The sequence below is a fragment of the Engraulis encrasicolus genome, chromosome 13 (genome assembly GCF_034702125.1).
Source record: "Engraulis encrasicolus isolate BLACKSEA-1 chromosome 13, IST_EnEncr_1.0, whole genome shotgun sequence".
NCBI classification, from domain to species: Eukaryota; Metazoa; Chordata; class Actinopteri; order Clupeiformes; family Engraulidae; genus Engraulis; species Engraulis encrasicolus.
Window position 1 is genome coordinate 53,163,243 of NC_085869.1, and position 25,641 is coordinate 53,188,883.

The 25,641-nt window shown below is 43.3% G+C and overlaps 1 protein-coding gene across 1 annotated transcript in view; it reads left to right on the forward strand.

The window, feature by feature from the left end:
* Nucleotides 1–2,996: 2,996 nt before the first annotated feature.
* cntnap5a (contactin associated protein family member 5a) overlaps nt 2,997–25,641 on the forward strand; it is a 232,558-nt gene continuing 209,913 nt past the window's right edge. The window contains exons 1-2 of the mRNA XM_063212967.1: nt 2,997–3,170; nt 5,341–5,632. Coding sequence (XP_063069037.1) covers nt 2,997–3,170; nt 5,341–5,632 — 466 coding nt within the window. The remainder of the gene's footprint in view (nt 3,171–5,340; nt 5,633–25,641) is intronic.

Consider the following 25,641-nt stretch of genomic DNA (forward strand, 5'->3'; position numbering starts at 1 on the left):
CAGTTACAAAGTAATGAATGATATTGCATTATATTGCATGGTCAGACCAACTTGGAGTTAGGCCTATTTATGTTCACGTAGGCACAACCTCTGGCACATGCAAAGTAAATGGAAGCGCGCATATCAAGATTCAAGATTCAAGATTCAAGATTTGTTTATTCTACGTCTTATTGTAGGTTTGAAGACGATAAAGAGTAAAATGGTAATAAATATTTATTTTTTTTAAGAGGGGGGGCGGGGTGCAAAGAAAGTGCCTTGTTGTCTTCACATGAGTTCAGCAATCTAACTGCTTGGTGAAAGACTTCGGAGTCTGGTAGTGTGAGCTTTCAGGCTTCTATACCGTTTACCAGATGGTAATATCTCAAACAGTTCATGGTTGGGATGACTAGGATCATTCAAGATTTGTTTTGCCTTCCTAAGGCATCTTCCCTCAAATCATTCTAGAATGTGGAATATTAATCATATAGAAGCGTATTGCTGTAGCCTACAGTATATTACGTATAAGTCTGTGCTGTTAGCATAACCTTTAACATCATTCTCTTAGGTGAGGGGCATTGTCATGCTTATGAGGTCATGTAACATGAAGATATTGTTTACTCTTGATTGAACGAAGTAGATAATTAGGCCTACATTGTGGACAATTTTACCCATAACATAAAAAGAATACATTGAATGCATTCTTTTCTCTGTAATTAAGATTTTAAAAATCACACAAAATGAGATAATTCTATTGCAGTGGTCCATAATGCCTCAAGGGCAATGTCTCCTCTTTTCACATGTATGTGGAGGATAGGAATATAATCTGTTCACAAATGAATGTGTTGTCACACTCGGCAATAGACACAGGTCACATTATTCTTCAAAATAGCCCCTTAACGCACACCGTTCCAATGGAATTCTGTAACAGCCACAGGAAAATCTTTACTACCACTGTAATACACAACTATGACAATACCCAGGACCTTTAATAATATATGACGACTTGGTCATTGTCATTCTGGTTTCAGTACACTTTTCTTATTGGGTCATTTTACTTGATTCTCATACGTTTGCGTTTGCTGTCACTCATCAATGTCAAATGCTCATGTATTATTTATTACTGCGTCACTTTACTGTTATTGGTCCATCACTGTTACTTGTCCTGTCTTGCACTTTGATGTCCGTCTGTAAATGTCAGTCCTGTGTATCTCTATGTCCTTCATGGTATAGCGACATAAATGTAATTTTAATTTCCTTGTATAACCTGTGCATATGAAGAAACTGACAATAAAAGCTGACTTGACTTGACTTGACTTGATGTCCGATTTCAATAGCATTGTTTCTGACCAGCAGAGGGAGTAATTGTTCCATCCATGGTTTTAACCTTGTCTGCACTAGGAGGTTGTCTGATGTAGCCTGCTGCCCCCACCATCACATGTGCATTAGCCAGCAGAGAGGAGAACACACTGGGGGTGTTTACAGATGGACCGGAGCATATTGTTTACGATGGGAGTTCACCTTGGGGGGAAAAAAATAACACACGTGACACACAAGCTCTCTCAGCACGGTTGCTGAATCAACGGAAATTGGTATGTGCACTTATCCAATAACGGTAAAGGCCAAGCGTTTAGCAGGAGGCTCTTTGTCCAAAGTGACTTACACATACTGAACATGTATGCCCACCTGTCTGGGTATCCATCCCAGGTCAGTTGCTTACACAGCAACCGAGTTCTACCGGTGTGTGCGTGTGTGTGTGTGTGTGTGTGTGTGTGTGTGTGTGTGTGTGTGTGTGTGTGTGTGTGTGTGTGTGTGTGTGTGTGCGTGTGCGTGCGTGTATGTGTGTGTGTGTGTGTGTGTTTCATTCCATGAAACACATAAATACAAGATAAAATAAATGCAGGAATTATTTAGATTTTTTTTAACTACCCAAAGTGGAACCAATTGAAGCTTGGGTAAACAAGATATTGTTTTGCATTGTATTGCAATTATGACACTATCTATCTAAATGTATCACAAAATTTGCCCTCCGGGGGCCCTATGGCAACCTGTAGTCTAGGGGCCCCAGGACATCTTAATCCGACCCTGGACACAATTTATGGGACTGAATGGCAACAAATGTGCTTTAATGATGTAGGCCTAGATGGATCGTCTGTGACAGTTAAATTCTTGTTTTTTTTATACCCCACGCAGTCACAAAGCACAACTGCAAGAATAACAATTAGAGTTATATGTAATTAAACTGACAATCATTTCTAAAATAAAATATGGTGTTCTCAAAATAGAACTCACTTTCAAAGCATAAGCACACAACCAATTTAGCAGTTTGTTGTCACTTACTGTCATTTTACTCCGTGGAGATGTGATTGCACTGCCACATTCTCTATCATCCATCTGTTGAAGTGCTGTTAACATGAGGGACCAAACTCTGCGGTAACTCCACAACATTGCATTGGATACAAAACTATGCTGTCAGTCAATGGTGTCAACATTAATCGATCCGGCGATCCAATCCAATGTGGGGCATGGACGATCCAGAATTGATCCGGCAAGTTTCAGAATCGATCCAGCAATTTTTTTAAGTTTCAATTACTTCCATGGATATTTCAGGAGCAAATGAATAAAAGGACTTCAAAACATTGCAAGACTGATACAGACTGATACAGAAAACAGACAATAAATTGTTGCTCTGTATCTGACTACTTGTATTGCCTCATCTGACTCATGACTGATTAAACATTTGCTTTGCTTTCAGTAGTGTGGGAATACATCTACTGATGCAATCTGGACACATCTTCAGTGATGTTCCTGATATCATTGGGGGGTTTCGGGTCTTTCAACATCATACCCCCCGTCAACCAGGCGACCCAACCGGGGGTGATCAGGCCCCAGCTTGTGTCCAGATGGCGCGCTAGCTACCACGACTCCATGGTTCTCCTCTCTTGAGCCACAGCCATCTTGAGGCTCTCTCTGCCGCTTCAGTGGTATTGCGGATGGCTCTCCTCTTATGCAGTCCGACGATGCCTAAATGCCCCAATGCACTGGCCAAGGACCGGGCAGCAAAGCCTCTGCATCCTACCTCGACTGGTAGGCACTTCGCCCTCCAACCTGACTGCTGGCACTCATTGGTCAGCCCTGCGTACTTGGAGAGCTTCCTCTCAAAAGCTTCTTCCAGGCGGTCTTCCCACGGGACTGTGAGTTCCAGCAATACGACCTGCTTGGTGGCCTCTGATACAAGGACGATGTCAGGGCGGAGGGTGGTGACTGCAATGTTGCTGGGGAACCTCAGCTGTTTCTCAAGGTCCACCAGAAGCTGCCAGTCTTTTGCTGAGGTCAGTATGCCTGTTGGTGCCTTGTTTGCTGGGGTAACCTGCTCTCCAGCCTTGACAAAGGTGATGTAGAAATGTAATGCATTGCAATGCATTGTAGAATTGCATCGGATCGGATTGCATAGAATCGAATCGAATCGAATCGAAGCGCTACCTCCCGAATCGTGATCGAATCGGGTTGTGAGGGCAGTGCCGAGGCACACCACTACTGTCAGTGATTTTATACCACGAGTGTCAAATAAGTAGAGACGCTAAAGCCTGCTCTTGTCTATGAACAATTTGGCAATGCATAAAGTGAATTCCACTTTTTGTGCTATGGTAACCTACTTACATATAGGGACCTTCAAAAAAATGAGGTAGTTTGGTTAGCTAACTACCAACGAGAATACTAGGGGCACATGGGAAAGAGGGGCTCTGTGGTTCACTGGGCTAAGGTGCCGCACCATACATTTGGGGGACCCAGGTTTGAGTCTGGTGTCATTTACCAATCCTCCCCCATCTCTATCTCCCAATAATGGCTTTTGTCTCTCACATACTCTCCTATCTCAATATAAAAGCCCCAAAAACATGTGTACGTCCTATCTCGGAGAAAAACACCAGATGAGGCAACCAGGCTTTGATAGTAAAGGCCTTCATCATAACCGAGCCATCCCCATCTCTCTCCTACCGTACAGCAACAGAGACCAAGGTTACCTCACTGTCCTCGAGGACCTATCTGTGAGGAGGTACAATTTGTCATCATCCCTGCTGAAAGCTGGCTTATGTTACATAAAAAAATCTCATCTAATGAACTTCTTGTTAAGATTCTCTCTCTGTTCCCCCTTGGATCGGCCCTGCATTAAATAATAGCCCATTAAGGCGGTCTCGCATATGTGCGACATTATCGCGTGGGTTGCTTTCTTTTTTTATATGAAATTAGTACAGTGGCTGGGGAGGGAACGGAAGGGAAGGGAAGGGAGGGGGTGTGTGCGATGCCATTTGGGACCCGATAGAGGAAGAACATCTGTGGACGCTGCAGAGACAGCGTCGCGGCAGCTGCCAAGACATCCCAGCTGTGCTTTAAGGGGGCCATTCAAATGACACGGCGAGGAAGATAGAAGGTCTCAAGAAAATACCTCTTTCTTTTTTCTTGTTTTTGCTTTCGTTATCTTTTCCATTCACACTCTCGTTCTCTCTTGTCCTCTCTGTCTCCATCTGTCTCTGTTTGTCCTTGTCTGCCTGTCCCTTGTCTCCCTGGCACTCTGTCTGTCTCTCTGCGTCTGTCCCTGTCTGTGTCTGTCTGTCTGTCTGTCTGTCTGTCTGTCTGTCTGTCTGTCTCTCTCTCTCTCTCTCTCTCTCTCTCTCTCTCTCTCTCTCTCTCTCTCTCTCTCTCTCTCTCCCTCTCTCTCTCAGTCTTTTTTTCTCTCTCTATCTCTCTCTCTCTCTCTCTCTCTCTCTCTCTCTCTCTCTCTCTCTCTCTCTCTCTCTCTCTCTACCCATCTTTTCTAGATCTCACTCCCTCATACTCTCCCTCTACCTCTCTTTCTCTAAAATAAGACACTGCTGAAAGGAAGAGCAGCAATGGTTCCAAATAAAAAAAATAGAAGAAAAGTTTAACTTTGCTTTTCCGCAGTTAGCTTTAAAAAAAATTCACAGGAAGTTAAGATGTTAGCCCCACTGCCCATCCTGTGTTGGGGGTTACATAGGCCTACAGCCTACAATCTAGACCGGTTTCCTTTCAAGCAAGTTACTGTAGCTGCACTTCCTCTCAAACCTTTTACTTTACTTAGCTTACTCTTTGCTGTGGTTGTGTCAGCTCTCCATGGCACTTCTTACCATTCTTATTCTAATGACAGCTGCAAAGGGTAAGAGTTTAACAATGGTGACGATCCAATTCAATGTATTTCAATTTCAATTGAATGTAAAAGCATTTTTTTAAAAGTTCATTGTTTTTAATGTTAATTTGTTGACTTCAGGGAGCCTACCTTTTTGTTTGTTTGTGTGCTTGTTTGTTTATTTGTTTGTTTTAGGCATTTTGACACTATCTGGTCCACAGGAAGTGAGAGCCACAGCTGGTGACACCGCTGTTATCTCGTGCCAGTATCACTCCTTTTACTATGATTACATCAAGTATCTGTGTAAGGGATACTACTGGTATCATTGCACAGTGCTGATCAGGACCAAAGACCGTACGAAAGACAATCTGCAGATCACAGATGACAGAGGGCGTTTGACATTCACCATTACCATGACCAATGTCAGGATAGAGGACAGTGGATGGTACTGGTGTGCCATTGACCGGGTCAGTAAGCATGTGAAAGTGGCAGTGCTGTTGACCGTTACTGCAGGTAAGTCCCTCCACACTGGTGGAAGAGAGCCAGACACTATTTATTATAACACTACATCATACACTGCAAAAAGGATTTACATGAAAGTTAATTGTCTTAATCTAGTTAATCTTGACTAAGAAAACAGATTTGTTTTCGCTTTAGATTAGAGGTGTCAAACTAAAAGTAAAAGTAAATTCACAACACTTGCACATGATCATAGCTGTTACAACATTTTATCCATTGTACCTGATGAGAAAGATAGACTGCGTTGTTACTGAAAAACACTATAAACAAAAGACCTAACAAGGACTCACCACAAACTTGATCCAGCCAGTGCAGAGTTAGCTGATCGTAAGGCAAGTGCACAGGTCTACTCAGATAAGTTACTATTTTTAGCTGTGTACTTGCTTTTCCCTTTTGCTTTAGACTTTAGGCATGTCTGCTTTAGATACATGATTTTCAAGTGTGACATTTTTTTTTACATATGATTATTAAGCTAAAGTACAGTTCTACTCATCATGGGTTTTTTTAAGAAGGTGATAGTTGTTCATTCATTTTCTCATTGTACTGCTCATTTTCTATATATTGTCAATTTTGTCACTTTCTGTAAGTTAATAGCCAGGTTTATCACTTAACCATGCTCATGAATTTCCCCCCATGATTTACTGTAAACAGAGCAGCTGTTATATGATGTCAAATAGGATGTGATACTGTCACTGTGTCATTCATTTGTTACTTGATAACCCAATTATTTATATTTGAATCTTATCAACCAAAGCAACAATGGGGTCTTAAGTACGAGTTCAGGCAGTGCTGCATTTATTCTAGCTAAGATAGGTAAACTCAGTGTCCGGACTTGACTTCACACATTGGCACATACAGTACATAGTCAAGGTGTGAACACGCGCGCGCGCGCGCGCACACACACACACACACACACACACACACACACACACACACACACACACACACACACACACACACACACACACACACACACACACACACACACACACACACACACACACACACACTATTATAAATTAGACATGCTACAATGTGCACCTCATGTCATAGACAGGCAATGCACCAAAAATTCACAATTCTCCAAGTGATTTGGAATGCATGAAGCAGTGCGAGGCCCATCATCACCACTTGTGGCTGTTATTGGTCTTAAACGGTCTATCCATCAGTGTCACATGTAGAGTTCTGTACAACAACAAAGGGCTATTCTCATTTCCATCGCAATGACAGCCAAAACATGACTGCAGTTAACAGTACAAGTCGGTGAATGTTCTTGTGCACAAGTCTCCAGCAACAGGTGCGGGCTTGAGGTTGGTAAAATTGGTCAATAAATGAACAATCAGAAAGCACCTTCGAATGATTACTGTTCACTTTTTCTATTTTACGTACATAGGCCTAAATGAAAATAAAACATGAAGTAGTCAGTCAGTGTGCAGTGTTTTCTGGTTATTCATTCTATAAATAAAACCTTGACTGTTTCTTGCACCACAGTAAGCCCTTACTCATAAAGCACAAGACAGTGGTTTTGGTTATTTTCCATATGCATGTACTTTGTTTCCCTCCCTCTCTACAAGGCCGCAAGTCCATTGGTGTGCAGTGGTCTGTGGCAGACTGTGTGCTCTTATTGATGTTACTGATGTCTATGCTAATTATTCTATATTTTCAATCGAAGGTACCCCAAAGCCACCCCCAGAGACTGCAGTCACAAGCCTACCCTCCTCTATCATCAAGGTTACCACAAGCTCCCAGCCAACAACAACATCCCTCCCACTGACGACAGTGATGGAAGAAAAGCACAGTTCGGACACCACCACATCAGAAAGAAATAGCACTTGTCTGGCATGCACAGGAGCAAGGTAATGCTTGAATCTTTTCCAGTCTTCTTAAATCAACCGCAGTAGCCTAGGCTCAATTGCGCCAAAGTTTTGCCAAAACCAGTTAAATCAATGATATCTGTTGATCCTGTGTAATATTTTGAAGTCAGTGTAGACATGTCCCACCCCCTCACCGCAATGTGTGCATTATGGCAGTAGGTGTACTATATCACCTGTATGCAATGTTTTCCTTTAGAATTGTAAAGTACTGTATGCTGGCTTGTTAATGTACACTGTTACACTGGTATTATCCTTTTCTCTAGTGCAAAAGACAAAGAACCTGAGGATCCACTCTGGACATTCTGGAACATATGGAGCATCACACGCTGGGTTCTCTTTATTGCTCTCTCTCTTTACCTTTTTTGCTTCATAACGTGTTGTCATTTCCAAAGACCGAAAAGGTCAAAGTTGCATGATGTGAAAGTAAAAGTGAAAAATGACACGTTTTCTTTTGAGATGGCTGCACCACACCACCAACACCACCATCATCAACAGCAGCAGCAGCACCACCAACACCAGCAGCTGCAGCACTGCATAGTACACAGTTTGAGGGAGAGCTCTGTCTACCGCCACCACAGACAGAGGAGGTGCTCCGTAGAGCAAATAGAATTGAGTAGCCAGAGCAGTGGAGCTTCAGTAAAAAAACGAGAAAAAAAACCCCAAAAAGGTCAACTGACCTCTGTTATGTGAAAACCCTCCAAAAAGCCAACTGGTTTCTGACATGGTGCCCTATGGAGATGTTGTGCTCAACAAAGAACATACAACGATTCAAGAACGAAAACCATGGGTGGGCTTGGTTTGGCCTGTGCCCACGTCTGTGTTTTACACAATAGCAACACTGTGATGTACCTATCAAGGGATGTGGTAAGCTAGGACATAGCATGTGACAGCGGAAATAAAGTGCTACCTTGCAGGCCTTCCAGCCAATACAGATCAATACAATACAATACTCCAATAAGGTATGAACACAGTCAATATTTGTCAGAATGAAACAATGTTACATATGTGATTGTGAGGCTTAAGGCATTGAAAGCATCAACAGTAACAGTAGTTCATCATCACGATCATGACCATGATCATTATAATCAGCATCATCATTATTATCCTCCTCCTCCTCCTTCTCCTCCTCCTCCTCATCATCATCATCATCATCATCATCATCATCATCATCATCATCATCATCATCATCATCATCATCATCATCATCAACAACAACAACAACAACAACGCAGTCATTATCAACACAGTCATTACGTATTGTCATGTGATTACCATCACTTTCTATTGAGGTGTGTTCATGGCGTCGATAACATTGGTGCAAAACTGACAACTAGAGCCTGCACAATGATTATTTCCAAGCGGGCACTTTTACTTGTTTGGTCGACCATCTTGCCAAGCTAAGCTCAGGTGACAGTCAGGTGTCTGACTGATATCATCACACACCTTGTTCTTGTCCATTTCGGACACCTGACTGACAGATAGACTAACTCTGAGAAACCTGTTGCAATATCTGTATTTCCACTTGGACTATTTTATAAAATTGCACTTCATCCAGCATCGTGTCAAACCCAAGAGTGGATATTCTTAAGAATAATATGGACCTCAGAACATTCTGTCTAAAATGATTCATACTGTTCTCTCTCACGATGCTGGAACACTCACCTATAACAACTCTGAAGTTATTAGCGTAGAAATGGTCCAATTAGGTGATACTTGACTGTGTGTGTATTGTGTGTATTGACTTCAGTGCTAATCTCTTGGTAGCCTACTGTTTGAGGCTCAGGTGGAGCTCCTTCATCTAAAGGACAAGAGCACAATTTTGAACATTAAGCCCCTTCTCTGAATTGTCTGCAATGCTTTTTTAGAGTTTCCCTCACCATTTATTTTAAATTTATTTTCTGCTTATTTGGCTATTTTGGATTTTATCTCAACTGACTTTAGAATGTCTATGGTATGCCCATATAATATTATGTTCTTAAAATTACCCTTAATTTTTTTCTCAGAAGTATGCATCACATATACGGTGAGGGCGACTGTAAAACATTGTAGACGACTCAGGAAAGGGGCTCAATGGGCATATGGTGCACTTGTCCCTTAAGAAAGTTTGGTTAGGGGTAAACACAATCTATAACATATTGCATGAATATGCTATGAAGAAAAATGTCAATGAGTTCAGTAAATTCAGTGCACTAAACACATCCACTTGGACACACCTCTCATTTAATCAACCAATCTTTTAATTGTCATAAAAGTGTCCAACTATCTTTTTTGCTCATCAAAGCAATGTTCTGAGGTGATGTCTGAAATGATTTAAAATCTCCATGAAGTTCTTCAGTGTGACTAACAATCAATTGTAAACAAAGACAGCAGGCCCTTTCCTACCATTTCAAAGATATGAGAAATTCGTTTTAGAAACCCCACTGATGTACCACCCGCTGTGTCTCATTGCTTTTAGCTAAGCTTCAAACCGAGCTGTTTGTTTATTGCCTGGAAGTTTCTGACCCATTTTGTGGTTGACATGCTGTTGGCTGCATTCAGCAACGTGTTGTGTAATACAGTGTTAACATCACCCATGCTTATTGACCCTTGTGTGGGAATACTGATTCTCCTCTAAAGCAGTGAGATGCTGCATTTGTCAAACGCTGTGTCTCCAGAGACTAGTTAGTCTAGACACATTTTTCATATTTGTGAATGTTAGAAGCATTTTTTAGTAAAAGTTGGGAACCTATGTACTTAACATAATTTAAGTGTGCTGAATTCAACTAGACTGGTTCCCAAGCTGAATTTTGAGGTTTTGACAGTTAAATTTGAAAAACAAAATGGCTGCCAAAATACGCTATTTTTGACAGAGCATTTTTACCAAGTATTGCTGTACTTGGAAATAAATGCTCTTTTCTAAAATTTTGTGTCCCATTAATGTTTGTTGATGAATGTATCTACTATAGAGGATTTTAAAAAGTATAAAATAGCTTCTAGAATGCTAATAATGCTAATATTGTAGGCTAGGTGTTAGCCTAAACGTTTTTAAATATTTAGCTTTTCTAATAAGATATTTGTAGCCTATGTGTGTTTATATGGTTAAGAAAATTGATGTAAGTATTTTAGAAATACTTTGCATAATGTGAAGTATTTAGTGTTTCCAAAAAATCATTGAAAGTTGCTATTGGCCCTTCTGAAAACTGTCCAGAAATCGCTAGATGACACCATGATATTACATATAATGTAAATTTTGAAAAATGTTCAGACATATTTTACATATTCTATCAGATACTATTTCATACATTCCAGATAGTATATACATGCTACTCAGCCTGGTTGTTATTGGCCAGACATCTCTTGAAGATGATGGAATTGGTGGCAAGGAAAAACTTCCTCAAAGAAGAGTTCTGAATGAGGCTAAAGTCCTTGTTTATTGTGTCAGTGATGGCAAAAAATGGACTCCGAAACATGTCAGTCTTGCTTGTACTCTTCATCAAGCTATTGGGTAAAAGACCTAATATGACTATTCAATCAGGCAGGTCATTGTCTGAGTTACGACCAGGTCCTCCAAGTCCAGATCCTCCTTAGCTGAGAGCACTCTAAAACACTGAACCACGAGAGTGGTGCCATTATTCCAACAAACATTGTGGCAGATAAATTCATCCACTACACATGTGATAACATTGATATCCTGGATGAAACACTTGACGGGAAGAATACTTCCCATGCAACACAAATGGCAGCATGGCAGAGAGGCCAACCAATTGATGATTCTGTTAAAGATATAGAGGTGTCTACTAGACATACATTAAATGTGCCAAATGCCCTGATGGAGCTACATCCTCTCTGGATTACTCATAGGACATTCAAGCCAACTTTTTCAGCACCCATTGCTTAATCATGCTTTGGAAAATCTGGAGAGGAGCATAAGTATGCTAGACAAGCAAAGGCTACGGATCTAGCTTTCTTCTTGCACTGTCAAAACTTAGACATGAAGACTTTTTGGTCAGTGTTCAATCAGTCACTGTCATCAAAGGAACAACAGACTGCTGCGGGGTATTTGCCAATAGTCCTCGCTACTGCACACGTTTTGATACTTTGAATACAAATGCATTGTCATATCTTAACATTTTGGACATGAACAGTTATCACAGTTGACCAAGCATTGTACTGCAGACTTAAAGAGTTAAAGTGGGCAATTTCAGAATAGAACAACAGATGAATACCTCGCCTAGGAGGACTTAACTTGTCAACCAACTTCCTTAAGGCCATAGGAGAACATATGAATGGATCTGGACTGACCAATGTATGGATGGTGGATTGCTTGGATAAGGCCCTGTTGAACTTGTTCTGGCAGGAAAGGCATCCAACAAAGCCGTGGCACACAAGTTTACTCTGCAATCCCTTTAGGGTCTTCTCATGCCAAGTCTTCTCTACCTGTCTTGCTAGGATGGCTCATGGTGATGATCCTCAGACATTAGTGAACTGATTTCATTCCAGTATCAGGAAAAGGACAGCAATCTTCTGCATGATATTGCTGAGAGTCAATCTGATGATGTGAACTGGTGGCAGTATATGGATATGGTTATGGATATGGTTACTGTTCTGCTGCAATACACAAGAGAACAACGTGAAGCTACCTGGGATCTGAATTTTCACTCTTTCAGCCTAATGTTGCCCTGCTCAACAGATAACGCCGCCGCATCAGTTAAACAGGACACCACAGTTAACTTCGGTCTGCTCAACATCCGCTCACTCACGAACAAAGGCCATCTCATTCGTGATCTCCTCACCGACCGTAAGTTTGACTTTCTGTGTTTAACTGAGACTTGGCAACAACCTGGCGATTTCTCCCAACTTAATGACTGTACTCCTGATGGCTGTGTTTACATCTCTCAACCCCGTGGCTCCGGTCGTGGTGGGGGTCTCGCGATAATTCACCGCGAGACTTGGAAAGTCCAGCCCCTGTCTGTGCCCTCTTTCAGCTCACTGGAGTGCATTGCCTGCAAACTGCCCGGACCCATCCCCACCATAATCGCTTCCCTTTACCGCCCTCCTAAGCCACACAAAGAATTTTTAAACGAATTAGGCTCTCTTCTCACTCACCTCTCCACCCTCTCTCCTAATATAATTCTCCTTGGAGACTTCAATATCCATTTTGACAATTCCCATCACTCCCTTACTTGTGACTTTTCTTCTTGCCTAGATAGTTTTGGTTTCCAGCAATTCATTGATTTCCCTACCCATACTAAAGGACATACATTGGACTTAATCTGTTGCTCTGGTCTCTCCCCCTCCAACTGCTCAGCTGATGACCTCCACATATCTGACCACTTCCTTGTCTCCTTTAATGTCACTCTCCACCTCTCCATCATCAAGACCCCTCGCCTTATCTCGTTCCGTAATATTAAGGACATTAACATTGATTCCCTTTCTACCTCTATTGAAACCATTCTGATTTCTAATAATCTCTCCTCCCCTGATGAACTAGTCACTCTGTATAACAATGGTCTTCACAATGTCCTTAATTGTTTTGCTCCTGTTAAAACTCGGTCTGTCACCTTTTCTCAAACTGCCCCCTGGTACACCCCTCAACTCCGGACCATGAAATCCAAAGGCAGACAACTTGAGCGCCTGTGCAAGAAAACTGGTTTCACTGTTCACAAAGAAATGTACCAAGCTCATATATCACTCTACAAGGACTGCATCTCTCAAACTAAGTCTGATTACTACTCCACTCTAATCTATGCCAATGAAGGCAACTCCAAAACCCTGTTCTCTGTGCTTAACAACATCCTTAAACCACCTGACTCTCTCCCTGCTCATATGTACTCAGTTGAGACTTGCAATTCATTACTGGACTTTTTTAATGAAAAAATCCATAAGATCCACCAACATCTTATCTGCAACCCCTCTTTTCCCTCCCCCGCTGATCTCTTCCCCCTTCACCAGTTATTTTCTAGTTTTCATCTCCCGGACTCCTCTGAAATATCTGACCTCATCTCCAAATCCACGCCCTCCACCTGTCAGCTTGATCCCCTCCCCACAACCCTTGTCTAATCCTGCCTCCCCTCTCTCCTCCCATTCATCTCTGCCATCATCCACTCCTCACTCTCCACTGGTACTGTACCCTCTCTGTTCAAAGTTGCTGCTGTTACCCCTATACTAAAAAAACCTGGCTCTGATCCCTCTGACTACAACAACCTCCGCCCAATCTCCAACCTTCCGTTCATCTCCAAAATTCTAGAAAAAATTGTAGCTTCTCAACTCCATTCCCATCTAACTCTTAACTCCCTCTATGAGCACTTCCAGTCTGGTTTTCGCCCCCGACATAGCACAGAAACAGCCCTAGTTAAAATCACTAATGACCTGCTCATGGCTGCTGACTCTGGCCTACTCTCTATTGTCATTCTCCTTGACCTCAGTGCAGCCTTTGACACCATCTCGCATTCCATCCTTCTCCACAGACTCTCCTCAATTGGCATAAGTAACACACCCCTTGACTGGTTCCATTCTTATCTCTCTGGCCGTTCTCAATTTATTCAAATGAAGTCTTTTAAATCCAAGCCCTCCCCTGTCACCTCTGGTGTGCCTCAAGGTTCTGTTCTGGGGCCCCTCCTCTTCATCACCTACCTCCTTCCCCTTGGTAATATCTTCCGCAAATTCAATATTAATTTCCATTGCTATGCTGATGACACCCAGCTCTATTTATCTGGCAAACCCTCTGACACTCTCCCTCCCCCCTCCCTCACCACCTGTCTTTCTGAAATCAAATCCTGGCTCACCTCAAATGTTTTGAAACTGAATTCGAACAAAACTGAAGTCCTACTTATAGGCACCAAATCCACCTTATCCAAAGCAAATAGTTTCTCCTTCTCAATTGATAGCTCTCCTGTCTCCCCCTCCCCTCAAGTTAAGAGTTTGGGTGTCATGCTTGATGGCTCTCTATCCTTCCTCTCCCACATTAACAACATCACACGGTCTGCTTATTTCCACCTACGCAACATTAACCGTCTCCGCCCCTCTCTCACCTCCCATTCTACCTCCATCCTTATACACAGTCTTGTCACCTCTCGCATTGATTACTGTAATTCTCTCCTCTTTGGTCTCCCTCAAAAATCTCTCCACAAGCTCCAACTGGTCCAGAACTCAGCTGCCCGCATCATAACTAAAACCCCTTCCTGTCACCATATTACCCCTGCACTCCAACATCTCCACTGGCTCCCTATCAAATTTAGAATTCACTTTAAAATACTTCTCCACACCTTCAAGGCTATCCACAATCTTGCCCCTCCTTATCTATCTAATCTTATTCATATTGCTATTCCCTCCCGCCCCCTCCGTTCCTCTTCCTCCATTCTCCTCTCTGTCCCCTCTGCCCGTCTCAGCACCATGGGGAACAGAGCTTTCAGTTGCTCTGCACCTCAGCTGTGGAATGCGCTTCCCCCTGACATCCGCAACATTGAGTCTTTACCCCTGTTCAAATCAAGACTTAAAACTCATCTATTTCAATTAGCCTATTCTTTATGATTCTTTAACTGTATTTTGTTTTATTTTTTTATTTTTTCATTTATTTTCTTTATATTTATTTTTTGTTTACAATCTGTTTATCTGTCTTGTTTTATTTTGCCTCTCTCTGTACAGTGTCCTTGAGTTTTTTGAAAGGCGCTTTTAAATAAAATGAATTATTAATTATTATTATTACTTTAAGCGGTATGGCCATCTTAATTATGCACAATGGGGCCCAGTGTATCTACTTGATGAGTCAGCTTCCAGAACCATTTTGTCTGAATTCCAAAAAGGCCACTTTGTGGTCAAAAGATTGGCTCACAAGTTTAGCCAGATTCTGATCAGGCTATGAAGTGGGTAAATGTCACAGGCAATAAAAGAGCATAATTGTGATCACCGAGACAGCCCCAGCTTTGTGTAGGTGGACACTCTCTTTTAACCTGAGATCACACATTGCAGATCAAACATATGAAATGTACAGTGTCCTCCCCATGGCAGCAAGAAACTTCACAGTGACGGAATCTACTCACGGCAGATTAGAAACAATACGGAGTAAAAGTTCTTTACAAACATTTGTGCGTGCCCGGTTCCTTGGACTCACGTCTCCTGACTGAGGTCACGAGTACCCTGAAGGACACGAGTTACGAGAGCTTGACTAGTTCTAGCCTGCTCTGTCCCTTTGTTCTCTTGACTACGGTCGACTGCTGGCAAATAATTTCAGTGGAGCCAGACTCTGACTCCCCCTGGCAAAGTGCTTCGATCTCCCGCCTAAGGTGGACGACTCTTTATCCCAACTCCCTGCCACCACAGAGAATCTCATACAGTACTGACCACCACCCTAGTGGCTGATGTGGCTTCCCCAGCTCGAGCAGCTGCCTTGGAGCCCCTTGGGCATCACCGCAGGCCACTGCGCTTGGCACGAAAGCGTACCCTGTCACCAGGCATGGCGCGCTCCAAAAGTCCTGAATAATGCACCACGAGCGCCTTCGCCTGACGCCTCCCTTTTTCCCCTCCTGCAAGGAAGCGAGATTTCTCAGGGTTTGTCCCCCCTTAGCCCACGGGGCTCAGGGGCCTCAGCTGAGAGCATAGGGGCTTCAGCCCCTCCTGCTACTTTCCCCTCTCCTGCAGGTTCGAGTCTGGCAACGGACCAGGAGGAGGACATACCCCAGCCCAGGGGCCACCTGCCCCTATGGGTCTGGCAAGGGAACATTTGAACCTAACCGTTTTTCTGGATAACGTTATCAGGACAATTTAAGGGGCCAGGGCCCAATCTACTTTGACACTGTATAACCTGAAGTGGTCTGTCTTCCAACGCTAGTGTGACCAACGCGAAAGTGTTCAGTACCGATGGTGTTGTCCTTCCTACAAGACTTATTGGGGGGGAGACAAGGCTTTACCATTTAAGTCTACTTTGCAGCGATTTCATCGTGCCAAGTAGGATTCGGTTCCAACACTCTGAGTGCCCATCCACTAGATACTTACGCCCCGTGCTACATCAGACGATACTCTCCTGGGATATCTCTCTAGTACTGGAGGCTATGTGTGGGGCCCCTTTCGAGCCCCTCCAAGAGGGGCCTCTCCAAACTGCTTTTGCATACCACCTTTCAGATCCGTGGAAGAGAGGTGACAACACAACTTGTGCCCTATGCACGCTTTACCATCTACATGAACAGGACTCACTGTTTTAGGAACACTGAGCAGCTGTTTGTGTGCTTCATCAAGCCCTCTACAGGGCTCACAGTTTTGAAATAGAGGTCTCCAAATGGTTGGTTCAAACCATTGCCCTGGCATATGAGTCCAAGGGTCGCTCACTTTAACAGTGCAGGTCTCTACATCCTGTCCTCTCTTCAAGGGTGCAGCAGTTTCAGAGGTGTGCAGAGCGGTTGGTTGGGCCAACCCCGCCACCTTTGTCCGGTTCTACCGGCTAGATGTGACCACGTTGCCACAGGAACGTAGGGTTCTGGGCAGGACCACTGATTGTCTGTAGGGTGATAGGAACGCTATCCTTACAGGATGCTCTTGGAGTTCTGCCTAGTTTGGAACAGCAATCGGGAGTGATTGTAACTCTCCCATAGATATGCGATCGATTCGACTGAAAGAGACCATTAGGACATGAATATGTCCCCGTTCTCTGAAGGAGATGAGTGAGCCATCTCTCAAGACAACCTTATTGCCGACAGCCGAAGAGATGTTTGGCATCAAAGTGGCTTATTTGCGCGCAACCATTCGGTTTTGACAAAGTGGACATCCTGCCCACACAGTTGATTGGACCTTTGGCGTGATTGCAAAGGTCTTCAGCTAATCGTACAGCTGAGAGTGCGCTCCCATAGAGATGGCTCACTCATCTCCTTCAAAGAACAGGGGACATATTCATGTCCCAATATTTAGTCTTTTAGATAATACTATCTTCTTTGCCTCTCTTTTTCTTTCCAAATCTTATTGAATGACAATTTTGTATGATAATGTGCTTCATGGAGGCTATTGCTATTGAATACCAGTTTACGAGAATATCTTATTATTAGAACGGCATAATTATAGTATTTTTTATCTTTTTGCCATGACAATTTGCCTTTGTGTAAGTGTAGGAATACATGATAAATGCAAATATGTGAGCATTGCACATTTATTTCCATGAATAAGTGGTACCTTCTACGTATTCTGCCCAAAATCAAGAATTTCGGCGGCCATTTTGTTTTTTGCCCATTTCATGGTCAAAAACTCAAAATTCAGCTTGGGAACCAGGCTAGCTGAATTCAGGGTACTCTAATTGTCTTAGAAAACTAGGTTCCCAACTTTTACTAAAAAATGCTTCTAACACCCTTATAAAGGGCCTTTTTCTGGAAATGCTTCTAGTCTAAGTGTCCCCAGGACCATTAACAACTAGAAATGCACTCATAATCAGAGAGTGCAGACCTTCACCAAGGAAGCAGGTTGATAGAATAGTTGTAGTTACACTCCATTTTTGTTTCAAGTCTTTCTTCTACCTTCTTTTTGTGGAGTTAGAAACTGGAATGTCAAAATTAGCCCTGTCCAGGAATTCGATTTGCTGACACTAGGGGCGTCTAGATTTCTAGGCTAACAAGGATGAAGATCCCTTTGAGGAGTAAGGACTTTTCCCCCAGTTCTTCTAGAATGTTCCTGGAACACAACAGTTCCCATATAAGTCTGTGTTAAAAATCTCGCAAAGTCCTTATGCTAACGAGAACGCAACATTTTGGCAAAATTCTAATCACATATTTGTGATGGTGCTGCTCAAAGGGTTAAAAAAAAATCATGGTTCCGTTTTTTTTCATGTTTTTGAAGATTTTGACAACATTGTGAACTATATTTGCAACTCTTCAAACCTAAAGCCAATCCTTAATCAGACCTCCATCAGTTAGTTGTGATAAACTCAATACATTTACACCAATAAACACTATGTAGGGCCTATACAGTAAATTTTTGCTGTGCTGAAAAACTTTTCTGACACAGTGACACAATAAAACATAATAAAACCCACTTAAAAATGAATTCAATGTTGAATGGCTCGTAATGACGAAAAATAGGACTTTCCATTTACGTCTTTGTGTCTATTCCTATATCGCTCTCTGGAGACTTTGACAGACACAAGGAGCACTGACAACAGGCTTATTTGTCGTTAAATATGCAGCCAGCGAAACTGCATGCTCTGCTGCTATTATGACAGCACATGAATAATTAGTGTGTCCAGGCCATGCACAGACTATTCCTCTAAGGATGAAAAATGACCTGTGAGACTCATAGAGAAAGTCTGAAATGCCTTTTCACACTTTGCTTTTTCTCTTCTTTCTTTCTTTTTTTTCTTTTTGAACTCATCCTATATGTTATCAACATGCGGTTCCATTGCTCAACAAGAAGCCTTTTGGTCTCCTGGCGGTGGTATCATTCACTGAATCTAAATTTGTTGTGAGCATCTTTAATAGAGTGGGATGTTGTGTGTAAAATATATAATATATGGACTTCATGTCGTGAATTCTTGATTCGGCATTGTAGCATGTCAAGCGGGTTACCAGCAAAACAGTTACCCGTGTAATAAAATGTACAAACAACATGAAACATAATGACATACACTGTACATGTGGGCTAGGACAGTAGTTCTTAACCTGGAGTGCGGGCACCCCTTGGGGGTGCATCAGATATTCCAGGGGGTGCGCAGAATAACCCAAAACCCAATTTAATCAATGTTTTGGTCCCGATTTAAAGTCATCAAGGTATTGATGGATGTCTCAAGCAAGAATCATTGTAAGTCATCACTTAAACATTTTTTTTACACGTATACCATGTAGAGATTTGGTTTGGGGGTGCGCGGTTTGTCTTGTGCATAGGTAAGGGGGTGCTTCAAGAGAAAAAGGTTAAGAACCACTGGGCTAGGATATGCATGTACATTGGTACGTGGTTATGTCTAAACAAACTAAAAGGAACAGTAAGATAAAGTGTTATACATTTTACAAGCAGGCGTGCCGCCAGAAATTTTGAGCCCCATGAAAGATTTGAATTTTGGCCCCCCTCAAGGGCCCTTGTCAGTGCTGTCAGTGCTTGGGCCCTTAGAATCTGTAACCCCCCCTGGCGGCACCCGTGTTTACAGGTTTTGCAAGTTTTATACCACTGTTCTGCTATAGGCCTATTGTAAAAACTCATATGCAGATGACACTCAGCTGGGGCCACAAACAAAACATTGGAAACAAAGTTGCCGCTACTGTGTGAGCCTGTTATTCACCATATAGGGGCTTGATGTGTCTCTGCTCATATGCACAAATTCCTGCTGCCTGTAAATTCCTGCATGTATGTAGTCCATACATTACACACACCCGGCTGCCATTGAAAGCTGAGGGCATCAGCTGATCCCCTCGTCCATTAGCTTCTCTGTGCCAGCGGTGTATCTCAATCTTCCAAGGGAAAGGGGCGGGAATGTTGCTTAGTCTGCCAAGCATGATGATATATCATCATTGTAATGCACTGCAATACTCGCTGAACAGACACTCTCTCTATATAGACTTCATGTCAACAGCTTTGAACAGCACAAATGGTACACAAGCACCACTGATGCTCAGACTGACATGTTATCTTATTACAAGTCTGGAGCTGATCTTTTGGCAATCTGAAGATGAAAAGCAACATTTTTATAGCCGGTGAATGAAGGACCAGAGTTTCATATCAATACATTCCCTTTGTTAGGGCTCCAATTTTTCAGCTGATATTTTTGTATAATTTCTGAGTGTGTAACATTTAGTTTCAGCAAAGTTTTACACAACACTCTTTTATTAGGCCTCAACCCCGCTCTCCTTTTGTACACCTCAGACTCAGACCCTTTTGTACACCTCAACGGGATGTTGTATAATTTGTCAACGACATGTTTTTTTTTGTTCTCTTTCTTTTTTTGTGTAAATTGACAGCATCCCACCGTCCATGTAAACCCAGAACTGTATACCGAGCTGTAAGCCTTTACAACACAGCCCTGCTGAAGCTTCTGCTTGTAATTGAGCAGCGTATAGCACGAAGATGAAAGAGCGCACTGGAAACCGATGCGATCAGGCAGACAGAATATGGTAATCAACTCAAATGAGCCGTGAACACACGGGCTATGGCTGTTATCAGTGAGCGGCGATGGCGGATGGATGGATGGATTGTGAAGAGCACTTTCAAAACCCAGCTCCCCGGCCCCACCAGCCACCACCACCATCACCAACAGCCATCCCAAAGCAGCTGCAGCCACTAGATGCATAACATTGCTGCATTTGTGTGATCACAGGCCATATTTTTTGGCACTGGGCTATAATATAATAATGGCCTGTGATGACGAAGATGGAGGTGCTGGATTCAGAGAAAGAGAAACGCTGAGGTTATTTCATTGACGTGAGGTCTTGAATAGGTGCCTAAAAGCTTTTAGCCATAGCTCATTACAGCTCTATTCAAACCGCATTACATTTTCTCACCAAATAAAAATACATGTATATTGTAGCTATGAATTGATCCTCAGAGCTGTAGCAGGAACAGGTCACAGAGCATGACTCATAATGGATGTCAATGGGACCTCACACATGATCCTTGGACCATTAGCAGTTCCAGGTAGTAAAAACAGGACCACTAAGGCTACTGTAGAGCTACCATGCTTGCAGAAATAGCGCAGATGTATTTTTTTGTAATCCATGGCAACACTTGTGAGTCAGACTTGTTGGTGGGATTTCTGTTTATTCTGTTTATTTTATTGCAGGATGTGAATCAAGCTGTTTTCAATTTTCATACCCGTCCATTAGGATATGTGCGTCATGTGTTGTTTGATTAGGCATAACCACCCACAATATGAGAAGGTAGGCTACCAGTATGTGAGAAGGCATTTACACTGTAAAGACATGTTAACATAATATGTAGCAAAGTAAAGCATCAAAGAGATATGAAAGTGAAATCAAGCAAAGGCTGATTTTGAATTTCAACACATTACGATGTGCTTTTTGTTTTGTCAAATGAGAATGAACATAAACTTGTTGCTACTGTGCCCTGTCTTCATGAAGAACAAAGCATGCATTTAAGCATTACTCTATCTCCACTTATGAAAAGACAGATTGGTAAAAGTGCATGAGTGCACTTTTGTGGTTTAAAAGGTCTGGGTTGCTAAATAGGTCATGCAAAGATAAACATTTCCTCTTCAGACCACACGGAAGATTCAAAGAACCACATTAGCAATGCACTTATTATGTAGCCTGCATCACCTGAACTCTCAAGTTTTGTGGAGAGCTGTTCTTCTTCTGTTCATACACGATATGTGGTGACATCATTTCAACATTGATCAAGAGCGTCTCAGAAGCTCTTGGGTCAGAGTGCTTCAAAACTGGTCTCATTTGAATGCAACTGGAAATACACCAGAGCATGTTCGTTAAACAGAAGAGCTTCCTGATCCTCCTTAGCACATGTTTCACCATTCCGCTTTCAACAAAAAGTGTGGACCTCTTCACAACTCATGAATTTAAATGAAGATGCGTGATCACCTGCACAGCATCCATAGTAGCCATTACGCATAGAATTAGCATTGGTGAGAGATGTCCTCTTCAGCCAGTCATTCTGTCCCCCATGTAGCCAGGGCCTCCCCCCTTGCGTTCCACAGTGGGCCTGCTGTTTCTCAAAACAATTCTGTCGCCATGACGATACCTGATGACGGAGCGCTCCTGCACTTGACCATGATCAATATTCACGCCGCATTCAAATTGAGTTACAAATGCCCTTGTTGCCGAGAATGAAGCAATTAATCTTATTGTTTGTTTACCCCCTCCCCTGTGCGGGTTGACAGGTGCTCATTTGACCAGACCTAATAACAGCGGTGCATTATAATTGATGAATTGTTTAATTATAGACCTACACCACCGCACAAAAGCTCTCCGTAATGCTTTGTAATGTGCCCCAGGGTCGGAGCTATAGGGGAGCAAGCAGGGCATTTGCCCCTGGGCCCAGGGCCCTCCTGTATTGGTGGTGGGGGCCCTATTGTGACCATGGCAACCCGTATGGAGGACCCAATAAGTGTCTTGCCCTGGGGCCCTATGTGCAATTGTTCCGCCACTGGTGCCCCATGCTATCAAATAGATATGCAGCATCACATGCTGTGTAGGCCTCCAGAGGGGGGGACTGCAACAGCACATTGTTATATATGCTTGCCGTTATCTCTTGACAGTGTGGTTGCTTTGTTATAGTACAATGAGCTAGGGTGCGTATATGAATATGTATAACATATGGCGTGTGTGATCTATTGCAATGAGGTATTTACCATAGATGACATGTGTGGTCTCTTCATCTAATGAACCTGGTGTTTTCAGTGGTTTAGATCTGCTGCCCAGACAGTGCACACACTCCAGTTGATTTATACTGTGTCTACTCTTTCATAGACTTTCTCAAGCTTTTTTAAATGAATGCCCCCTTGGCCTCATCACAAGCATCCCAATGCCCCCCTGCCCTCATCATAAGCCTGACAACGCCCCCCCCCTATGGCAACTAAGCACTGCCCCCTCTCAGCTGTATCCTTCTCAACACCCCCCTAGAGCATCCCAACACCTCCCCTGGGGAACTGTACCGCCCCCGTTGAGAAACACTAGACTACTGCATAGTAGTGCTGGGTTTTCAAGTCCTGTGGCAGAGGCCTTTTTGCTACACAAAGCTGAGAAATTGTTACATGCTTTGTCATCCACCATGTGGGAAGACGTACAAAAAAAATCCACTCTCATGCCTGTCTCTCTACAAAAATATTATACGTATATATAGGATTTGTTCTTGGGAGAGAGACGATGATCCTCTTGACACTGCTTTTCCTCAAGGGCTGGACCTTCATTTTACCACCAGCAGCATCAGTGACGTTTCCCCATTCCTTTACCCGACCAAGCCCTCCCTCTCCCAAGCAAAGATCCCTTCCTCTCACGTCCAGCCCCCAATTGCTTACCGCGACCTCTGGGTGCATGATGGATGAAAACAATCCCCGCATACAATCAGTCAGCAGCGCTGCCACAGGACCCCTGCAAAACGGAAAGCCTAATCCAGGGGTTGTTGACGTGGACAGGTGTTATTTATCTGTGTGTATTTGGTCCGGTACATATACACTCTGTTAAGCCACGTTGTATACTTTGGTGACATCCCTGCATTCAGCTGGAAGATTTCGAATGATTCCTCTGCACAGGGCCTTACCTAGGCCTACGTATATCATAGTCTTTCTCAGCTGGGGCGGTACAGCCCCCAGGGGGAGTTGGGGAGCTCTAGGGGGGCGTTTAGCAGGATAAAGCTGAGAGGGGAGTGGTGCTTAGCTGCAATTGGGGGGCATTAGTCCATTTTATTTTTTAATACCAAATACTGTAAGCATGAGATTGTGGATTTCTATCATACAGGCACTGTGTTGTGTTCAAAGACTGTTGATCTCTGAAAATCTACAATTATCATTGAGTGCTCTGTAAGTAGTATCAGTGTCAGAGTAATGAGCTATTTGAAACGTGTCATCTTGCCCCCCCCCACCCCTCTTGCCAAAACCAAAAATAATACCCTCTCTACACTTGATCTTACAGGGAATGACTGAGTGAGTATACAACACTTGCTGAGCATGCCTTTTTTCAGTCGAGGCAGGTAGCGTTGTTTTTTTTTCATAGCTAAGGTCACCTGTGTTTTGCTTATCGTGCAACGCTACGCCATGCCAGTGCTGCTGCTGCCGCAGAGCGAAAGTTTGCCACCACCACCTCCGAAATAACTGACAGCAGTAGTGAAGCGCTCCAGGTGCCGTCACCTGGAATCCCGCTCGGCGGAACGAGATGATGGATGACGGCTGCTTGGCTTGGCGTTCGGTGCCCAGCGACGATGACTAAAAAAAAACGCACAGTGGAAGACTGCGGCACACACACACACACACACACAGGTACAAACACACAAGCGCATCCACGCACGCACGCACGCACGCACGCACGCACGCACGCACGCACACACACTTACTGCACGCACACTTGCATGCAGGTTGTGCAGGCGGCCGAACCCATTGGGTTGCGTGGGCGAAAGCCGAAACCAATCACCGAATCAGATGCTAGTCACATAGAATCTGCTCCTCCTCTACCTCTTCCCCCACCTTGTTCTTCAACCTTTCCATCTTTTTAATACTCCCCTCTTTTTCCTACTCCTCTTATGCTCCCTCTCACCCTTCTCTTTCTCTCTTCGATTTCCTCCTCTTCCCCCACCTTGTGCTTCTACCTGTACCTCTTTTAATATTTCTCCTCTTTCTCATCCCTCTCATCCTCCCTATCTCTCTTCAACTTCCTCTTTCTCTCCATCTCTTATGCTGCCTCTCCACTTTGTGCTTCCACTGTTCCCTCTTTTCCTCTTCCCTCTCTTTAATCTCCTCCTCCTCTCCTTCTCCACCTCTTCCTCTCCTCACCTCCTCTTCTCCTCACCCCATTTCTCTCTCTCTTTTCCACCCTTTTCATCCCATAATTATCCTCTCCTCCTCCTCTTTCCCTCACTCCCCCTCCTCATTCTCTTCTCTCCTCATGCCCTTCTCTTTTTCCTCCTCTTCTCTTCCCCATCTCCCTCCTCTCACCTTCTCCTCCTCTTTCCCTCATTCCCCCTCCTTGTTCTCTTCTCTTCTCTTCTCTTCTCTTCTCTTCTCTTCTCTTCTCTTCTCTTCTCTTCTCTTCTCTTCTCTTCTCTTCTCTTCTCTTCTCTTCTCTTCTCTTCTCTTCTCTTCTCACGTTCTTCTCTTTTTCCTCCTCTTCTCTTCCCCCTCTCCTTTCTCTCACCTTCTCCTCATCCACCACCCCCTTCTGCGTCCTCCTCCTATAAAACACCTCATAGTTGCACTCTTGCAAAGAGTGACAAATCACAGTCTCCATTCATCTCTCATCTCCGGGGATGTGTTGGAGCATTAATGGCTATCCCACTTTAGGCAAAATGCTGATCCTTCCCTTAAAAATTAGGATCTGCACCCCCCGCCCCCAAAAAAGAAATGGATCGAGGTTGTAGCAGTGGATCAATAAACCATATGTTATTACCCTTCAGAGATCTTAGTTATGAGTTATTCATGAATCAAAGTCATCCGCGGAATCGTTGCAGATAATCAATCATGGTGGTCGATATGGAAAATGGTCTTCAGTGTATAAATTAGGACGTCCAAAG